Source organism: Pseudopodoces humilis, chromosome 4, assembly GCF_049639895.1.
Source record: "Pseudopodoces humilis isolate 2021_Gansu_Grassland_sample_001 chromosome 4, ASM4963989v1, whole genome shotgun sequence".
NCBI lineage: Eukaryota > Metazoa > Chordata > Aves > Passeriformes > Paridae > Pseudopodoces > Pseudopodoces humilis.
Window position 1 is genome coordinate 49,827,726 of NC_142203.1, and position 15,995 is coordinate 49,843,720.

General features: G+C 38.2%; 1 protein-coding gene across 9 annotated transcripts in view; it reads right to left on the reverse strand.

Moving 5' to 3' along the window:
* Positions 1-1,844: 1,844 nt before the first annotated feature.
* The window catches only part of JAK2 (Janus kinase 2), an 86,371-nt gene continuing 72,220 nt past the window's right edge, over positions 1,845-15,995 (reverse strand). For all 9 annotated transcript variants that reach the window (XM_014252286.2, XM_088054047.1, XM_014252283.2 and 6 more), the window contains 4 exons: positions 12,935-13,107; positions 11,883-12,000; positions 8,275-8,388; positions 1,845-6,015 (listed from right to left, as the gene is read on the reverse strand). In XM_014252286.2, the coding sequence (XP_014107761.1) occupies positions 5,908-6,015; positions 8,275-8,388; positions 11,883-12,000; positions 12,935-13,107 (513 nt within the window). In that variant the 3' untranslated portion in view covers positions 1,845-5,907. The remainder of the gene's footprint in view (positions 6,016-8,274; positions 8,389-11,882; positions 12,001-12,934; positions 13,108-15,995) is intronic.

Consider the following 15,995-nt stretch of genomic DNA (forward strand, 5'->3'; position numbering starts at 1 on the left):
GAAAGCAGGACCCTCACCACAAGAGGAAGGGCCAGAGATAATTACCCAGTCCCCACCCCTGGGTGAGCTGCAAGACAGGAAAAAGTTTCAGCCACCAGACAGGAGAGCCTGTGTTGATCTGTCGGTTCCAATGCTGCGGTATTGTGGCACATGGTATGAAACCAGATGGTAGCAAAGCCAAGCAACTGGGATTCCTGTCACAGAATTTGGGCAATGACAAGTAGATTGGGAAGAGGACAGAAAGTCTCAACCTCTGCAGGTGATTTCTGTCAAATGAGAGGGAAAGATATTCTTTCAAGGAAGACCTGATACACAAAAGCATGAACCAAAAAAACACTTCATGAAGATAGAGCCCAAAAGCAGTAAGGTACAGAAAGCTCACATGGCTTTATGTTCCCTCCCTCTGCCAGTCTGAAAAGAGCTAAGAACTGGGACAAAACAAACTTGGAAGACAGATCATCCATGTTGCACTGCTTGTTTCTTTTTTTGGTTTGTTTTTTTTGTTGTTGTTGTTTTGTTTGTTTTTCCTGAACTGCTGAGCTCACCTGTGTTTGGCACTGCTCCCCTGGCTTGGCTTGGTCCCATGTGGCTGACTCCATCACCAGTGCAGCTAGGCTTGGCTCAGCTGGGGTTTGGAGTCTGCTTCCACTCTGCCAGGGCCAGGGTGTTCACTCCACTGGGCTCAAAGGAACAGAGAAGGGACCAGTGGTGATGGAGTAGTGCTGAGTCCGCTAGGCTGATCCTGACACCATCTCAGCTAGGGATAGCCAAAATGGCACGCTTCCCCTTCTTTCGGATCCTTGGCTTTTCCTGCCGAAACTATATCCCATTGATACGTGTGTGGTACGCAGTAAACCATGTCGTCACACCCACACAGCACTAAAAACTCCATCACCCTTCCCTGTAACCAGGACACTATGAAATATCTGCTGCAACCCAACAGACCAAGCAGGTAAATGCCTGTGGTTTGATGGTGGATGATGATAAAAAGAAAAATACAGGAGAGGTCTGGAAGATTGATTACATTACCCAAACCTGCCAAGGCAAGCACAACATGCTTACAAAAAGTGCAACCACTGGATTGCTGGAGAGGTGCCCTGTGCCTCATGCCACCACCTGGAACATCATCTTGGGCCTTAAAAAGGAAGTCCTGTTGGGACATGGCAGCCCTGAGAGAAATGAGCTGGACAATGGGACTCGTTTCAAAAATAGCCTCATAGACATCTGGGCCAGAGAGCATGGTATTGAGTGGGTGCCGTCCCCAAACAGAACCCACATATACTGTGGAAGAGAATAGTCCCTGTGGTCCATATGGGGAACGCGTTAGGGAAAACTGTCTGGATTAGTCCTGCCTCAATCAAAGACAAACTCATCTGTGGGACTGGTTTTGCTCAAGGACAGAGATACACTTGGTGTAACTTCCTGTACTTGGTTGTTTACTTCCTGCAAAGTTAAGCAAAGTCATATGGAAAGATAACAAAGTAATGCAAATCAACACGTTAAAATTTCTAACAAATTTAAGAAATGTATAATGGTGTAAGGCACCTCTGTCTTACAAACTTGCATCTCTTTAAATAGCAAGAACAAAAGGAAGTGAAAACCTTCACTAAAAAAGAAATTAAAAGCCGTCAGTCTTATTGTTAAGGTAACACCTAATATACACCTTTACTTTGGTACATCTAAGCCTCTTCCAAAGGATAAATGCTTTATATGGCTATTCTAGGAAGGTCAGAAGGTTGTATGCACTGTGTTCTACCTCATCAAACAGAACAGCTGCCTTAAGCAGCAATTTAAACATCAGTAACAAATTTTAATGTACAAAAGACAATGCTGGCAGGCATGTGTCATTCATTGTATTCACTTATTTTATTTTCACTATCCAAATGCAAAAGAAACACACAGTTAAGTTTCAGGTATGGATACAGAGTTTTCTAAAAATATCCGTTTCATGTTCTCTTCAATAAACCATGTGTTCAAATGTTTACATTTTAATCATAAGTAGCAGGCATCTTTTCCTCCCTGCTCCCTGCCACCAAGGGACTTTTTCTACTTTAATATAAAGTACTGTAAACCTCTTATTGAAAAAGAAAAATTCATAACAAAACTTCTTAGTCAAACACCTTTTCAGAATTGTTGTCTGGCATGGCACAGCATTTCATAGTTTATTTTGGTATAGTAATTATTGAAATTTTTTCAGCCAGATTAGGTGTCTGTGAATATTTCAGACTTAAGGCAGACAATACACAGTTTAGAAATATATTAGCACATATTTGTCACTGTACGGCATTTTCAGTAGACATCAGTTTTTCATAATTCATTGTGCATTTCACATTTCAGAAAGCTTCTCCTATGCTGAACATCATCCTTCTTCCTTCAGTCTTGTTCTTCTGCACCTCTACTTTTGCTCTCAGAACTCTAACCTCTAGGTGTTTGTGATCCTACATTCCTGAAAAGCTTGCTTTCTTTACACAAGAATTAAATTTCTTCATACTTAATACAGTAACATCTTTTTCCATACATTTCAAGGCAGCTGGTCAACATCTCAACTAAATGCAACAACTGAAAATTTAATTTTGGGGGAAAAATATAATTCACAGTTGTAGTCATCAACACATTTAGTAACAATTATCTCAACTATGGAAGCTTTTAACCAGTACTAGAACTTGACAAGAACACGGGTTTCCTTTCTTGAAAATTCATTTCTCCTCTGGCTTACTACATGACTGTTGCAAGTTTGTGGAATACTGTGTGGAATATATTTAAAAACTAACTTTGAAGCTTAACATATTTATACTGATAGACGACAAAAATACTACACAACGCAATATTTGATTGCAGATATTCTATAAGATACATTGTGCACTTATAAATTTTTTTTTTTCGCTTCAAATATAAGTGCAAAGCAGGAGTTAATATTTTAATTCTACACTGTAGTATCAGTCATGTATACATAAACCAGCACTTCTTCTACCACCAAAATCAAACAGCATTTTGGGTAGCATAATGATTACACTAAAGTATGACAACTGCAATTCCAGCTGAAGACAGTTTCTAAAACAAAGTACTTAGTCTATTAATACAAAAGCCATGTAAAAATATGACATTATTAATTTGACTGTAGATATGAGATATTTCAAAATACAAAATACAGTGTTTCTTGGTGTGTTTTTTTGGTGTTGTTGTTTGTTGTTGTTTGCTTTTTTGTTTTTTTTTAAAGGTTACACAATTGGCAGTAGCAAATTCAGCAAAATCACTACATTTACATCCTCAACAGCTTTTTGAGAAAGCCACTGGGTCTGCTCTGGGACCTAAATATCGACACTGCAGGTGACTGTACATCCCCGGAGTCCAAAGCACTACTTGGTCCTATCCTCCCAGCTAAGAACATTCATCCCAAATGATCAAGCCCTCCACACAAGCCTCTGGTTGTTAAAAAAGACTGTCTCTCACCAACAGGAAACAATTACACTGCAGTGTAAAGATAAGGCTTTCTCTAAAAATGATATAGTATTAAAGTAAAAAAAAAAAAACCAAAAAACAGCTCCACAAGACACTTAAAAATCATTCTTGAGTTCACCACTGCATTTATGCAATCAAATAGACTACATAATTAGTCATACTGTAGTAGAACAAGAAAAAAACCCTTTAATTCACTTGAAATATTAGCAGACTGGAAGATTTCTTCATTGCATTACACAAACTTCCCTGAGATTTTTACATAAATTATGTTTAGTCTACTATGTATTTGAAACCAATGAGCTACTGAGTGTCATACACTGCAAATTTTACATAATTCCTGCATATGTTATCCAGCTAAAATGCTGTCTTGATGCTTTAAAGCTTTATCTCCTTTGTTACAAAAATACACATACACATAACTGAGACTACAAATGCAACAACATTTTTTGCACAAAATTTCAAATCCTCAAAGCAATGTATAGAAATCGAGAAAACTTGTTAAGTTGAACAAAGCACTTCAAAGTTCTTTGCAGCTTAAAAACTGACTGTGAAATTAGTTTGAGAAATCATCTATGCAAATGCTTGGTGGCAAGAATGTTAACAGAAATAGTTTTAAATGCAATGGACAGCGAGAAGGCTGATGCTGCTCTCCCTGTTTAGCACTCTCATACTATAAAATTTTAATTTTGTAGGAGTGATTGTGGGAGAGAAATATCATAGTGGTACAAAATACTGCTATACTGGCACTCTGTTACACTAAGTAAGGATTTTTAAATTTTTTTTTAGTTATTTTAAAAGCTGAGGTTCTTCAACTCAACTTCAACGTAAGATGGATGTAGTTAACCACAAATATTAAGGAGGCTCCACGATGAAAGTAACCTCTGTTTCACTTACTCACTGCCACAAATTTTAAAAATGAACACTTCATTTTAAATATAAATCTGGATGTCAGGTCAGTTTGCCAAGCTGTATATCCCCTTAATTGAACTTCTCTCAGCAGAAGTCCAAGAAGAACAAGCATTTTACTTTGCAAATAATAATGCTTAAGTAAAAACAAATAAACAAACAAGATTATTTGAACTAAAAAACACCAAACCCTGCAATCATACTGCTTTGAGATATGAGATTATCCCCAAGTTTTATGCCTCCAGGCAAAACCGAAGCATTCTCTTGTCCAAAAATTTTGTTACTTATTTCAAAAGCTGAATTATACAGCATTCAGGTAGCTCTGATCTCTTTCCAGTTCTCAGTAACTGGAATCATGTCCTTGCCCTCCGCTGAGCACGGAGAAATTGCACTTGTAAGTCCTCCTTCCAAATAGTCTCATGTTGGGTATTACCACAAAGAAATTCACTTGGGCCACTTCAATACAGAACAGGCTTGATGTGATTGTGACTGGCCATATCAGACACTGAGCTGTAAGTATTCTTTATCTGTGCTGAAAGGAAGATATTAAGATGATCATCTTAATGGCAAAGTGAGGAATTGTGAAAGTGAGGGCATTTTCTAGATTTTTAATCCTGCTTCGAAAGTTCCAATTCATGGATACACTTATGACTGCATGAAAACTACAAAGATAGACGGAAAAAAAGAGCAGCATTTAAAAGCAGTATGTTTAGCTTTTCCTTGTTTAAACTGAAGACACTGCCTTCTGTAAAATGAATTCACTTCTATGTGTTATCACTGTGTCCTCAATTCTATAAAGGCAATCTAATACTCGGCAAGGGAAGAGTAAGAAAAAAAGGATAACATCTTTGCTTTTTTAAGTTTTAAATTAAAATTTTTGCATGAATTAGTAAATTTTCTGTCTCTCCCAAGAGAGCACAATTTGCTCCCTTTTCCTCAAAATACTTACAGTACATCACACAGCCCATTACATCTCTTTGGATATACTGCTGGCTGACAACTGATTCAGACAGGCACAGCAAACCACTTCTGTTTTGTTACATAGAGAAGCCAGCTCTGCATCAACAACGAAAAAATCATGAAACAGACAAAAGTCTTTGTGCAACACACAAAACAGGGTGCCAAGTCACTACATATCAGTGCAAAAGCATTTCTAGAAGTCTTTTCTGGGCATCTCCATTTCAACACAGAAATACACTGGTTTTTTATCTCTTAGTTTCATCACATTTTAAGTCACCCTTTTTTTGTATTGCCAGGTAAGGCAAATAATGGTGTTGCTGAATCACCACCCATTATTTAATTTAGAAAAATAATTTCTTTCCCTATAGAGAATTTCAACATGTTCTCATACTAACAAATATATCCTGATAAAAAAGCCCTAGCAGGATTCCTCAGTATGCAGATTGAGATAGGGTATTTGCCACACAGATTGTACTTCCAGCAAGATGATGTGTGCACATGTACATATGTCAAATATACACAGCTGACCAAGTACATTTTGTTCTGCATTCCAACTCATCCTCTGAAGGAGAGACAGTTTTCTCATCCACCCATGTTTTCCCTTATATGATCCACTCGCTGAGCAAGATCCCGAAAGGTGGGGCGCTGGGAAACATTATTGTTCCAGCATTCTTTCATGATAGCATAAATCTGGAGAAGAAAAGAAAAAAAGAAAATTAGTAGTAGGTAAACAGATACCATATATATTTACTTTAAACTGGACTAAAGAACATCCAGCTTAACTTTATGCTTCCAAACAACAGCTGCAAAAGTATGTGCATAAACTCTTGCTATACCCATCAGTTTATCTGCTTGATTCCAGTGACAGCCAGAATCTAGGATAGGTGGGTCTGCAAAAACTCTTATTATAAAAGACAAGTTTTTTTAAAGTTATCGTGAAAATTCACTCAGCTGTTTTTTGAAACTTTTGCAAGACTTAAGTTATTTTGCCAAGTTTTTATATATTTTTTTTCTTGCTCTTTTTTTTTTAAAGTTCAAAAGGCTTTGACGTGACAAACACCAGTATGACCAGAAGTCAGATTTACAGAGACACTAATTCTAAATAAGGCTTCCCCTGAAAACTTAACATATACTTCTCCACATTTGTGTATTAAATTCTTAATTATTCTTCATATATAATCAGAAATAAGCAAAAAAATAGTTACTGTGCAAACTGAAGCAACTTTGAAAGCTATTTCCCCTACAATACTTATGTGGCAATAGTTTTCTTATTGCCCAGAGATGCACCTGATAATACCTGGTCTCACATGACTTGCCAAGCTCTTCACCTGTGCCCTTCTCATTAATTCAGTGCAGATTATTACCAATTTTTCATACTTTCAACAGTTTTTCACATGTTGCTTAAGAACAATCTGTACAGCTACCAGGAAAAAAAATAGAAATTGTTCCTTATCTTTCAGCAAATGTGAAACACCTGCACTGACCAAGCTGCTTTGGAACCAAGTTTCAAGCAGCTTGTAAGCTGCAAGATAAGCTGCTGTAAACTACAGGTACCTGGAAGATTTATTATCTGTGGTGACTGGTCTTTCTGGATCAAAAGGGGATGAGTTCAATTTCTGACACAGAGACATTTCCACCCTGCTTTCATATCTGGAGAAATGTCAGACACTGAAACCTTTGGGTTAGTTAAAATACTGCTTCAGTAAAACCAATTATGTATTATCTAATACACACGACATTTAGGTTATCTATAAAAAACCAAACCTTTGCAATTCAACAGTTGCTGTTCTGGTACATAAAATGCGAGAAAGGTTCTTCAAAGACTTCTCCTTCCATTCTCTATACATTTTTTCTTCCCCCATGGCTTCCTGCCTCACTTGTACCATTCTTTCTCTCCTCTATTAGGCCACTTGACCCTGATGTTTTCTCTTCCGCCAGTTTTGAATGGATTATTTCTTGACTTATTGTCAAGTGTGCTTGACTTTAAGGGAATGCAGCAACTAATCTGAGCTGGAAGTTACTTACGTAAAAAACAAGAACAACTCATAATTATTTTAATTTGTTTTTTTCATTACTGATTCTCCTACATGGCCCAACCAGGTCAGCTTGACTGAACATGGCTTTGTGTACCCTGCTGTGAATAACAGAATACTACAAGGCTTAGGAGTGGTATGAAAGCATTTTTTAAAGCATCTGGAGTATAAATAAAGCCAAAAGAACACTGAATTGTGTTCATGATGTAATATGCATCTCTATGTAATTGGTGTGCTCTGAGGACAGCTTTAACGCAATACTTTAGTATCTACAATGAACATGAGTACAAATCTGAAGACCCTGAATATAGAAAATCTGATTCATATACTTCACTGTGCCTACAGTCTGCAAGTTGAAAATGCTTGACAATGAGCAAGATACATGATAAACATGAGCCATCTACACTTGAGAAGGGAACAGTAACAGAAAAGGCAATAACCAAGATAAGTAGCTCTTTAAATCCTGGAATTAAATGTGAAAAACCTTAGGTAGATATTAAGGGTTTTTTTGCTAAATATTACAGATTTCAAAAGAATCCAAGGTTCACAGCTTTAAATGTGAATCTCTGCATGGGACTTTAATGGAACAAGTTTTATATACTAATCTTGGTGCCTTAATACATGTATCTTTTTGGAACAGAAGTGTGAATGCCCAGCAGTCTGTCATAATAGTCACACTTCATATATTCAGGAAGCCTACAGTCTGGGGTCCTGAGGCAGTACAAGATAAAGAATCAGAAAAAACAAAGATTATATTCATCATGAAACTGATAAAATATCATCACAGCCATGCAAATGCACTTGAATAAATACTTCAGTGGTCCAAGCAGAACAAAATACAAGTTTTGCATTTACAGGTACCCACCCTAACTGATCACCCTTCACACTATAGTAATATTTTTACACAGTACTTCACCTCATCAGGGCATCCATCTGGTCTTGGCAGTCGTCCATTATTCTTCAAAAGCTCTATCAAATGAAATACAATCATCTGCCCTTGTTTATCATTGCCAATCATGCGCATGAATTCCTGAAAAAAAAGGCCAACTGTAATATAATATTCATATGTAATATAATATAATGTAATGTAATAATCTTTAGGAAAAAAAAAAGATGCTGCAATATTCTTATCAAGAATATTGATTTTCAAGCAAGAATTCTTTATGAGAATAATGAGAGTAAATTGAATAGTACATAATGATGAAATTACAAATTACACATTCAGAGAATATATCAATAATTAAAAATGGAAAAATGATGTAGAATAGAATAAAATGGAATGATACATATACAATTTAAAGCACTAAGTGAAAAATCTTTTAAAATCTTGGTCACCAACTAATGACTTGGCTGCCCTGGATAAAGAGAAGGCTGAGGTTTTCAATTACTTCTATGACTAGTCCTCTAGGGCAAGTGGTCCAGGCACACTGCCCAATTTGAGAAAGGCAGATGGAGGGACCGAGAGAAGGAAGACACTAAGCCCACTGTAGGAGAGGGTCATGCTCACAACCATCTAAGGAACCTGAATGTGCAGAAGTCTGTAGGACCTGACGAAATTTATTCAAGGGTCCTGGAGCTGACAGATGAAGTTGTAAGGGTGAAGTTTGTGATGACTGGAAAAAGGGAAAGAACCCTGATTTTTGAAAAGGGGTTAAGTGGAAGACACAATAAACTACAAGCTAGTCACTCTTACTTCTGCCAAGCAAGATCATGCAGGCAACTCTCCTGCATAGCATGCTAAGGCATATGGAAAACAAAGTGACTGGAAACTGACAACATGGCTTTACTTAGGGCACAATTTTTTGCCTGAGAAATCCAGTGTTCTTCTATGATGGGGCTATCAAGACTTACGCAAAGTTTGACAATCCCACATTACATCCTTGTCTATAAATGGGAGAGACATGGGTTTGAGGGATGGATGACTCATTGCAGCATCCTTTTTTCATGGATAAAAAACTGTCTGGAAGGCTCATATCTGTGGTCAATGGCTCACTGTCCAGGGGGAGAGCTCAGAGCTGTGGTCAATGGCTCACTGTCCATGGGGAGAGCTCAGAGCTGTGGTCAATGGCTCACTGTCCATGGGGAGAGCAGTGATGGAGGGTGTCCCTCAGGGGTTGGTACCAGGGCTGAAACTGTTCAACACCTTTGTAGGGGATGTGGACAGTGGGACTGAGTGCACCCTCAGCACTCTCACTGACCACAGCCTGTGTGGTGAAGCCGACACCCTGCAGGGAAGGGATGCCATCCAGAGGGACCTGGACAGGCTTGAGGTGGGCTCATGCAAACCTCATGACATTCAACAAGGAGAAGCACAAGTTTCTACCCTGGGTCATGGCAATCCTGGACACCTGTGGGTTGGGAGGGGAAATGACTGAAAGCAGCCCTGTGGAGAAAGACTTGGGGTAATTGCTGATGAATAACTCAACATGACTCAGCAGTGTGCACTTGCAGCCCAGAAAGCCAAACCTGTCCTGGATCCAGAGCAGCGTGGGCAGCAGGGCCAGGGAGGGGATTCTGCCCCTCTGCTCTGCTCTGCTGAGACCTCACCAGCTGTGCTGCATCCAGCTCTGGGGTCCCAGCACAGGAGGAACATGAACCTGTTGGAGCAAGCCCAGAGAAGGGCATGAGGCTGATAAGAGGGCTGGAGCACTTTCCTTATGAAGACAGACTGAGGAATTTGGGTTTGTTCTGCCTGGAGAAGAGAAGGTTGTGTGGAGACCTCACAGCAACTTCCAGTATCTGAAGGGGGCCTACAGGAAAGCTGGAGAGGGACTCTTCATAGGGAACTGTAGTGATAGGAAAAGGAGTAATGGATACAAAATGAAAGGGAAGAAACAAAGGTTGGAAATTAGGAAGAAATTCTTTACTGTGAGGGGTGGACACTGGAGCAGGTTGCCCAGAGAAGCTGTGGCTGCCCCATCCCTGGGGGTGTTCAAGGCCAGGCTGGACAGGAATAGACCCAATGGTCTAGTGGGAGGTGCCCCCATGGCAGGGATTGGCACTAGGTGATCTTTAAGGTCCTTATATTCTATTCTATGCTTCTGTGATTAATTAGTTTTAAAAGGATGAAACTCACAGCTGATTCTAAAGACCTCTCTGAAACATTAAAATAACTTGATGCTTTGAAAAATGCTGAACAGAAAACAGATATTATCATGCTGATGTACAAAAAATGGCTAGCAGGACTAATCAGTAACTACACAGCAGAAAAATTAGTGTTATTAAAGCCAGCAAAAATGGCTTAGATAAAAAAGTCCAAAAAACCGAAATAAGCAATAAACAGATTAAAACCTCACTCAGAATACCAGACCACCAGAAGTAAATGAGGATGTGCCATTAACTGAAATAAATTTCTAAGCACAACATAAAGGACATTTTTCTCTTCCAATGCTATAAAATTTCTTTAATGAGCCTTGACATGAAAGTGTGAAACATCTGTTGGTTGAACATGCAAATGGCCAAGCTGTGAAAACAATGTATAATTATAAAGAGCATGAGAGTTGAACAGACCACTTTGGTTAAATTTACCAAATTACCTTTTCTTGATACGTATCAATAGGATATCCAACCTCATAAAATGATGAATGCACACAGAGAATCAATTCATTGAAGGAATAGTCCTCCTGTTCCTCATCACTTACTCTATCACTTTTCATTTCATAATCTTTCTGAAGAACTCTAGGCGTCTGCAACATTTACATTCTTGGGCTGGAAGAGCTGTCCTAAGTTCTTCCTTAATACCTCTGATAGCTCATTGTATGGAATTAGTAAGAGGTCCACTGAGGCCAGTGCAGCGTTATCCTCCAAGGGCATTTGTGCCTATCACTACTATTCAACTCTTAAAACCACATTTGCCAAGACTGACACTCTCGTGAAGGGTAAGACCAGCTCCAGTAAATACAGAAGCCTCAACTCTCCTCTGTTATGCCCATGGATACTGCTAGGTGAAAATAAAAGCATGTATCTTATTTTCAATTGGAGGATAATAGTATCTTTCTTCACCCACTGTAAGTTTGTCTTTAAAGACACCTGTCAACAGTCTGCAAAAAGGCACTATTTTTTCTTGAACTAACTTTCACTAACTTACTAACTTGGGTTCTGCAAATATAAAATTCCTTTGAAGTTCCTTATTTAAAATTCCTTAATCTATATGTATGTGTTTGGCTCAACCTTGAATTTGGAACATTAAAAATAAAGGTCATGCAATAGAATGGTTGCATCTGGGATAACACTCCACATAGGATGGGAAAGAACTATCTATAGTAAGAGATTTTAAAATATTTTTCTATCAGAAGTTACAGAATGGATAAGATATGCACAGACTATGAAATAATTTTCAGATCTTCTTTCCCTCTTATGGCTTGATACCAGTACCTTTTAGTTACTGCTTCAGACTGCATGCTGTCTCCCAAACACCAAGGTATCTCCAGAAAAGGATCAGTAAACATCAACCTATTGAGGCACACAACAATCTAGAAAATTTAAATAAACAAATTCTCTGAGATTCATTAACAATATACTTACAGCTGGTGGGCTTTTGCTTTTGTCAATATAGGTGAAGAGCTCATACAAGACCACACCAAAGCTCCACACATCTGAGGCCACAGAAAATTTGCTTTCTGTCAGCGATTCTGGAGCGTACCTACAACACACAGTACAAGGAAAATTTCTCCCTGCAACACATGTCATTTTGATTTTGCAAACATTTCTTTAGTAAGAGAGATTTCTTTTTCATGAATAAGTGTTCTTCATTCATTGATATTAGCATGTTCTCATTTCCTTTTGGTACCTTCAATTATAATTGAATAACAAATATAATAACTCCTTTAATAATAATAAATTAGTTTTGAAAACCAAATACACCTTAAAGAAACTCAGTTTGTTCATAGTGATAACTATAACCAAGTTTGATTTTTTTTTCCCCAACAAGGTTGTAGATATATTTTTTATTTGTAGTGCAAGTAAGCAATAATTTGATGTGAACCTGGAAAGAAGGACAATTTTACATTCCATCACTTTCAGAGAGCCTTAAACTGTGCTGCAGGCACTTCTGGAACTATACTGTACATCTCCAATAACATCTACTAAGATGCCTTTTTGTATCATTTATTCTTTAGGTAAACAGTGCCTGAGTCAGAATTAAAAAACAGACTAAAATTGCATGTATAGAATGGCATTTTCTCTTGGAGTGTATCCAGCAGATCCCAGCTGGAAGACATGAAAGACCAGTGTTAGAGAACTAGAAGGCCTAAAAGTTTGAAAGCATCCAGGCTAATGGGCTATTTTAGACTTCCTTTATTTCTGAATATGTTCTCTGTTGGTTGCTATTTTATTCAAATAAATATTTTTTGGGGTTTTTGTTTTGGGTATTTTTCTGTGGTGTTTTTTTTTTTTTACATATGTTGAAAAGTCCTAGATGCTACTCTGTAAAGTGAAATACATGCATGTAACTTTCACATTGCTGGAAAACTGATGTGGAGCTTGCAAGTAAGAATTCCACAACATGCAAAATGAATTGGCTGAAATGGCAAAAACTGAAAACATGCCATGATTTCACATACCAAAAGAAGACTTACCAAAATATAGGACTTTCACCAGGTTCTTTCACTTTGTAGTATTCTTTGTCTTGTGGCAAGACTTTTGTCAATCCAAAATCTCCAATTTTCACTCTGTTCTCATTCTCCACCAAGATATTTCTTGTTGCTAAATCCCGGTGAACATATCTTTTTGTACCCAGATACTCCATGCCCTAGGTTGTAGAGGTTACAAACAGAACAGGAAATTACTTATTTTTACCACTACATAGCTGCACTTTCCCTAAGAGGATGAATTAACCTCAAAGTTAAAAACAAAACCAGGTTTGTCTTCTCTGAGGAGTTAATTTTTCCAAATTCAGAGACTTCCCTTAACTGGAGAGACTGAGAATCTGTCAGAGCCAAGTATTTTTTGATTATGTTGCTGGGTAAACACTACTGCTCCTTTCTGTGCCCAAATGCAGTTGGCTGGTGATCTGCAGAAGGAAAAAATTTGGGCTACGCTATGAAATCCAGAGCACATGAGAAGTTTGTCCAACCTATTTATTTCATTTACACATTTTTCTTCATTTTCTGCATCTGCTTTCCAATTGCTTCCATGAAATTTTGTGTTATGATTCCTTGAATTTGACAATTATTCACTGTATTCCCAACTGTGTACCTTGTTTCTCTTTTGTATGGACCATTATTCACCAAAACAGTTCTGCTTATTGTTATATTTCCACAGATTGCTGTAACAAAACACTGGTTTGAAGCCATGTTGTCTTTTGCTGCTGCTGGTCCCTTCTTACCAATGCACCTAATTACTTTCACTAACAATGAAATTTGGAAGAAGCCAGTGCTTGTAGTGGCACTACTAAGACAAGAAGGTCTTGCTTAGGCAGCAATAAATGGAGGACTGAAAGTGATGTGGCACAATGTCAAGAGATGCCCAGTTCATATGTGAAAGGAATCACAAAGCAAGTTGTCAGTTTCATAGTTTTATAAGAAAGCATATCACGCCTCCTTTTCCCAATGGGGAACTACTAGTGTTGGTGATCACAAAAGTTCTGAAAAGTAACATTATACTATACATGCCAAAAGGCTTATTTCTCTCTCCCTCAAATTTTTAAAATATTTCATTTTTTATTTTTTTTTTTTTTTTTAAATGTGAGAAACCTCAGAGTTTGGCTATCTTTCTCTCAGAGTCTAGTACCTTGCAGTACCATTGGGTGGCATTGCTGCTCTCTCACAGATCATTCTAAAACTGCTCAAAAATGCCTCATTCGTCATTGCCAGCTTATTCACTGTCATAAATGCCAAACCTAACTTCTTCAAGGTGAGGCTTCTGTTGTTTCTGGTACAACTAGCCTATGAAAATGCTACAAGCTTTTTCTTACTACGATGGTCTATTCTGAAAACAGACCTAAAGTTTGATGACAATAACTTTTCTGTTAGCCTGAAAAACACCTAAGACAGATCTTTCACTGAAATCATGCAAATTTCTAAGATATCATAATCCTGTGGCACTAGTCTAACAATAGACTTTAAATGTGACTTAAAATGTTTCTGTCTTTAAAACTTGCTGGACACCTGAAACACTTCAAACATTAAGGGAAGGAAAACCCTTTTCCAGTATAGTAGCAAGGAACCAAAACAAATTAAACAACCAAACACAGTCATCTTAACCCTCAGGTAATGGGTGTGCCTTAATTTCTGTCATACACTTCTGAGGAGAGCAGCAAGGCAGAGGTAGAAAGGTTTTTGATCAAAACCTCCCAAGATTACAGACTGACAGAAATGTGCAGCAGAAGGAAGAGATGTGAGACGCTGAAAGAGCAAACATTGCAAGAAAAGCAAAACCAGCTGAAAAGTGTAACGTGATCAGCTAAAAGAAAAAGCATTCAGGTTCCATTTTCACAATATCAGGTAATCACTATGTTTATAATTGTTTTGGAGTAACAGAATGCCACAGATTAGAGTGAAATCTTACAGCAATCAATACAACCTCTACTTTGCACACCATACAGCAACTCTCCAGAGCGAGGCACATACACTGTAACTCTTAGATTTTGCTCTCCTTAGAAGTGAAGACATTTCTTTAAGAGCAAGTTCTATGCAGATTTCCGACATTTTCATTCTGTTCATCCTTATGGTTTGCCATTATCAAAGCAGGGTATTTTCGCACCTCAGTATCTCCAGGATGCATACAGTTCCCTTCCTCTTGGCTGGGGCTTGGTACTTAGGAAGGAATCACCTTATCTACTATTTTGATTTCTCATCATCCTGAAGACCTGTAATGGTTCGGAAGTTCTTTCATATATGTGTTTGTACACACACTCTAAGGTTCTTTTTTCTTTGTAGTTTCTGAATTTCCCAAAGATTTCTATCATATTTGCGCAGCCACCAAGAGGCCAAAATCCACATTCCAGTCCTCCTGATGGATACCTCAGGACCAGGGTCCTGAGACACATTGCCACTGTCGTTTCACCAGGCTTTGAATGAAAGGCTGAAGACTTCTACATGCTTCACAGCTGCTTATGAGAGTGCACAAGGTCAGCACCTTGAGGTCACAGGCTGAGATGGACACAGAATAAAACAGCTAAGTGTCTGCAACCTTTTTGTGTTCAAAAATCCATGTTGCATCTTACTTCTATGAAAGTCACCACCCTTATAAATGGTGCTGAGTGTTAAGACTCTTCTAGATCTCTGCTTGAGAAAAGATTGTTTATAGTGACTTGCCAGCATAACAACAGCAATTTTGTTGCAGAAGTAAGTATGAGATAATTTCTTATGCCTGTATCTGGAGAATAACTTGTTTTGGAGACACAGATCAGAGAGCTCTTCAACCCTCTGAAGTGGTTTCAATCCTCTCTCTCTGCAAAAAGACTGACACTTGCTGTAGACTTGCTAACATTTTTTGTTTTCCCACATTCCACAGGCCCAAGGAGCTTCTCCTGAAGACTACCCACATTGCTGTTCTTCAGTGAAGCACATGAATAGGTGAGATAAGCTGTTAAGGGTGCAGCATTCCTCGTACATGCAAGAGGTTCAGCAGCTAAAAGGTTAGTTCAGTTTCAAGTAGGGAACCAGCAAGCTCTTTTCATCATGAGAAAGTTTGAAT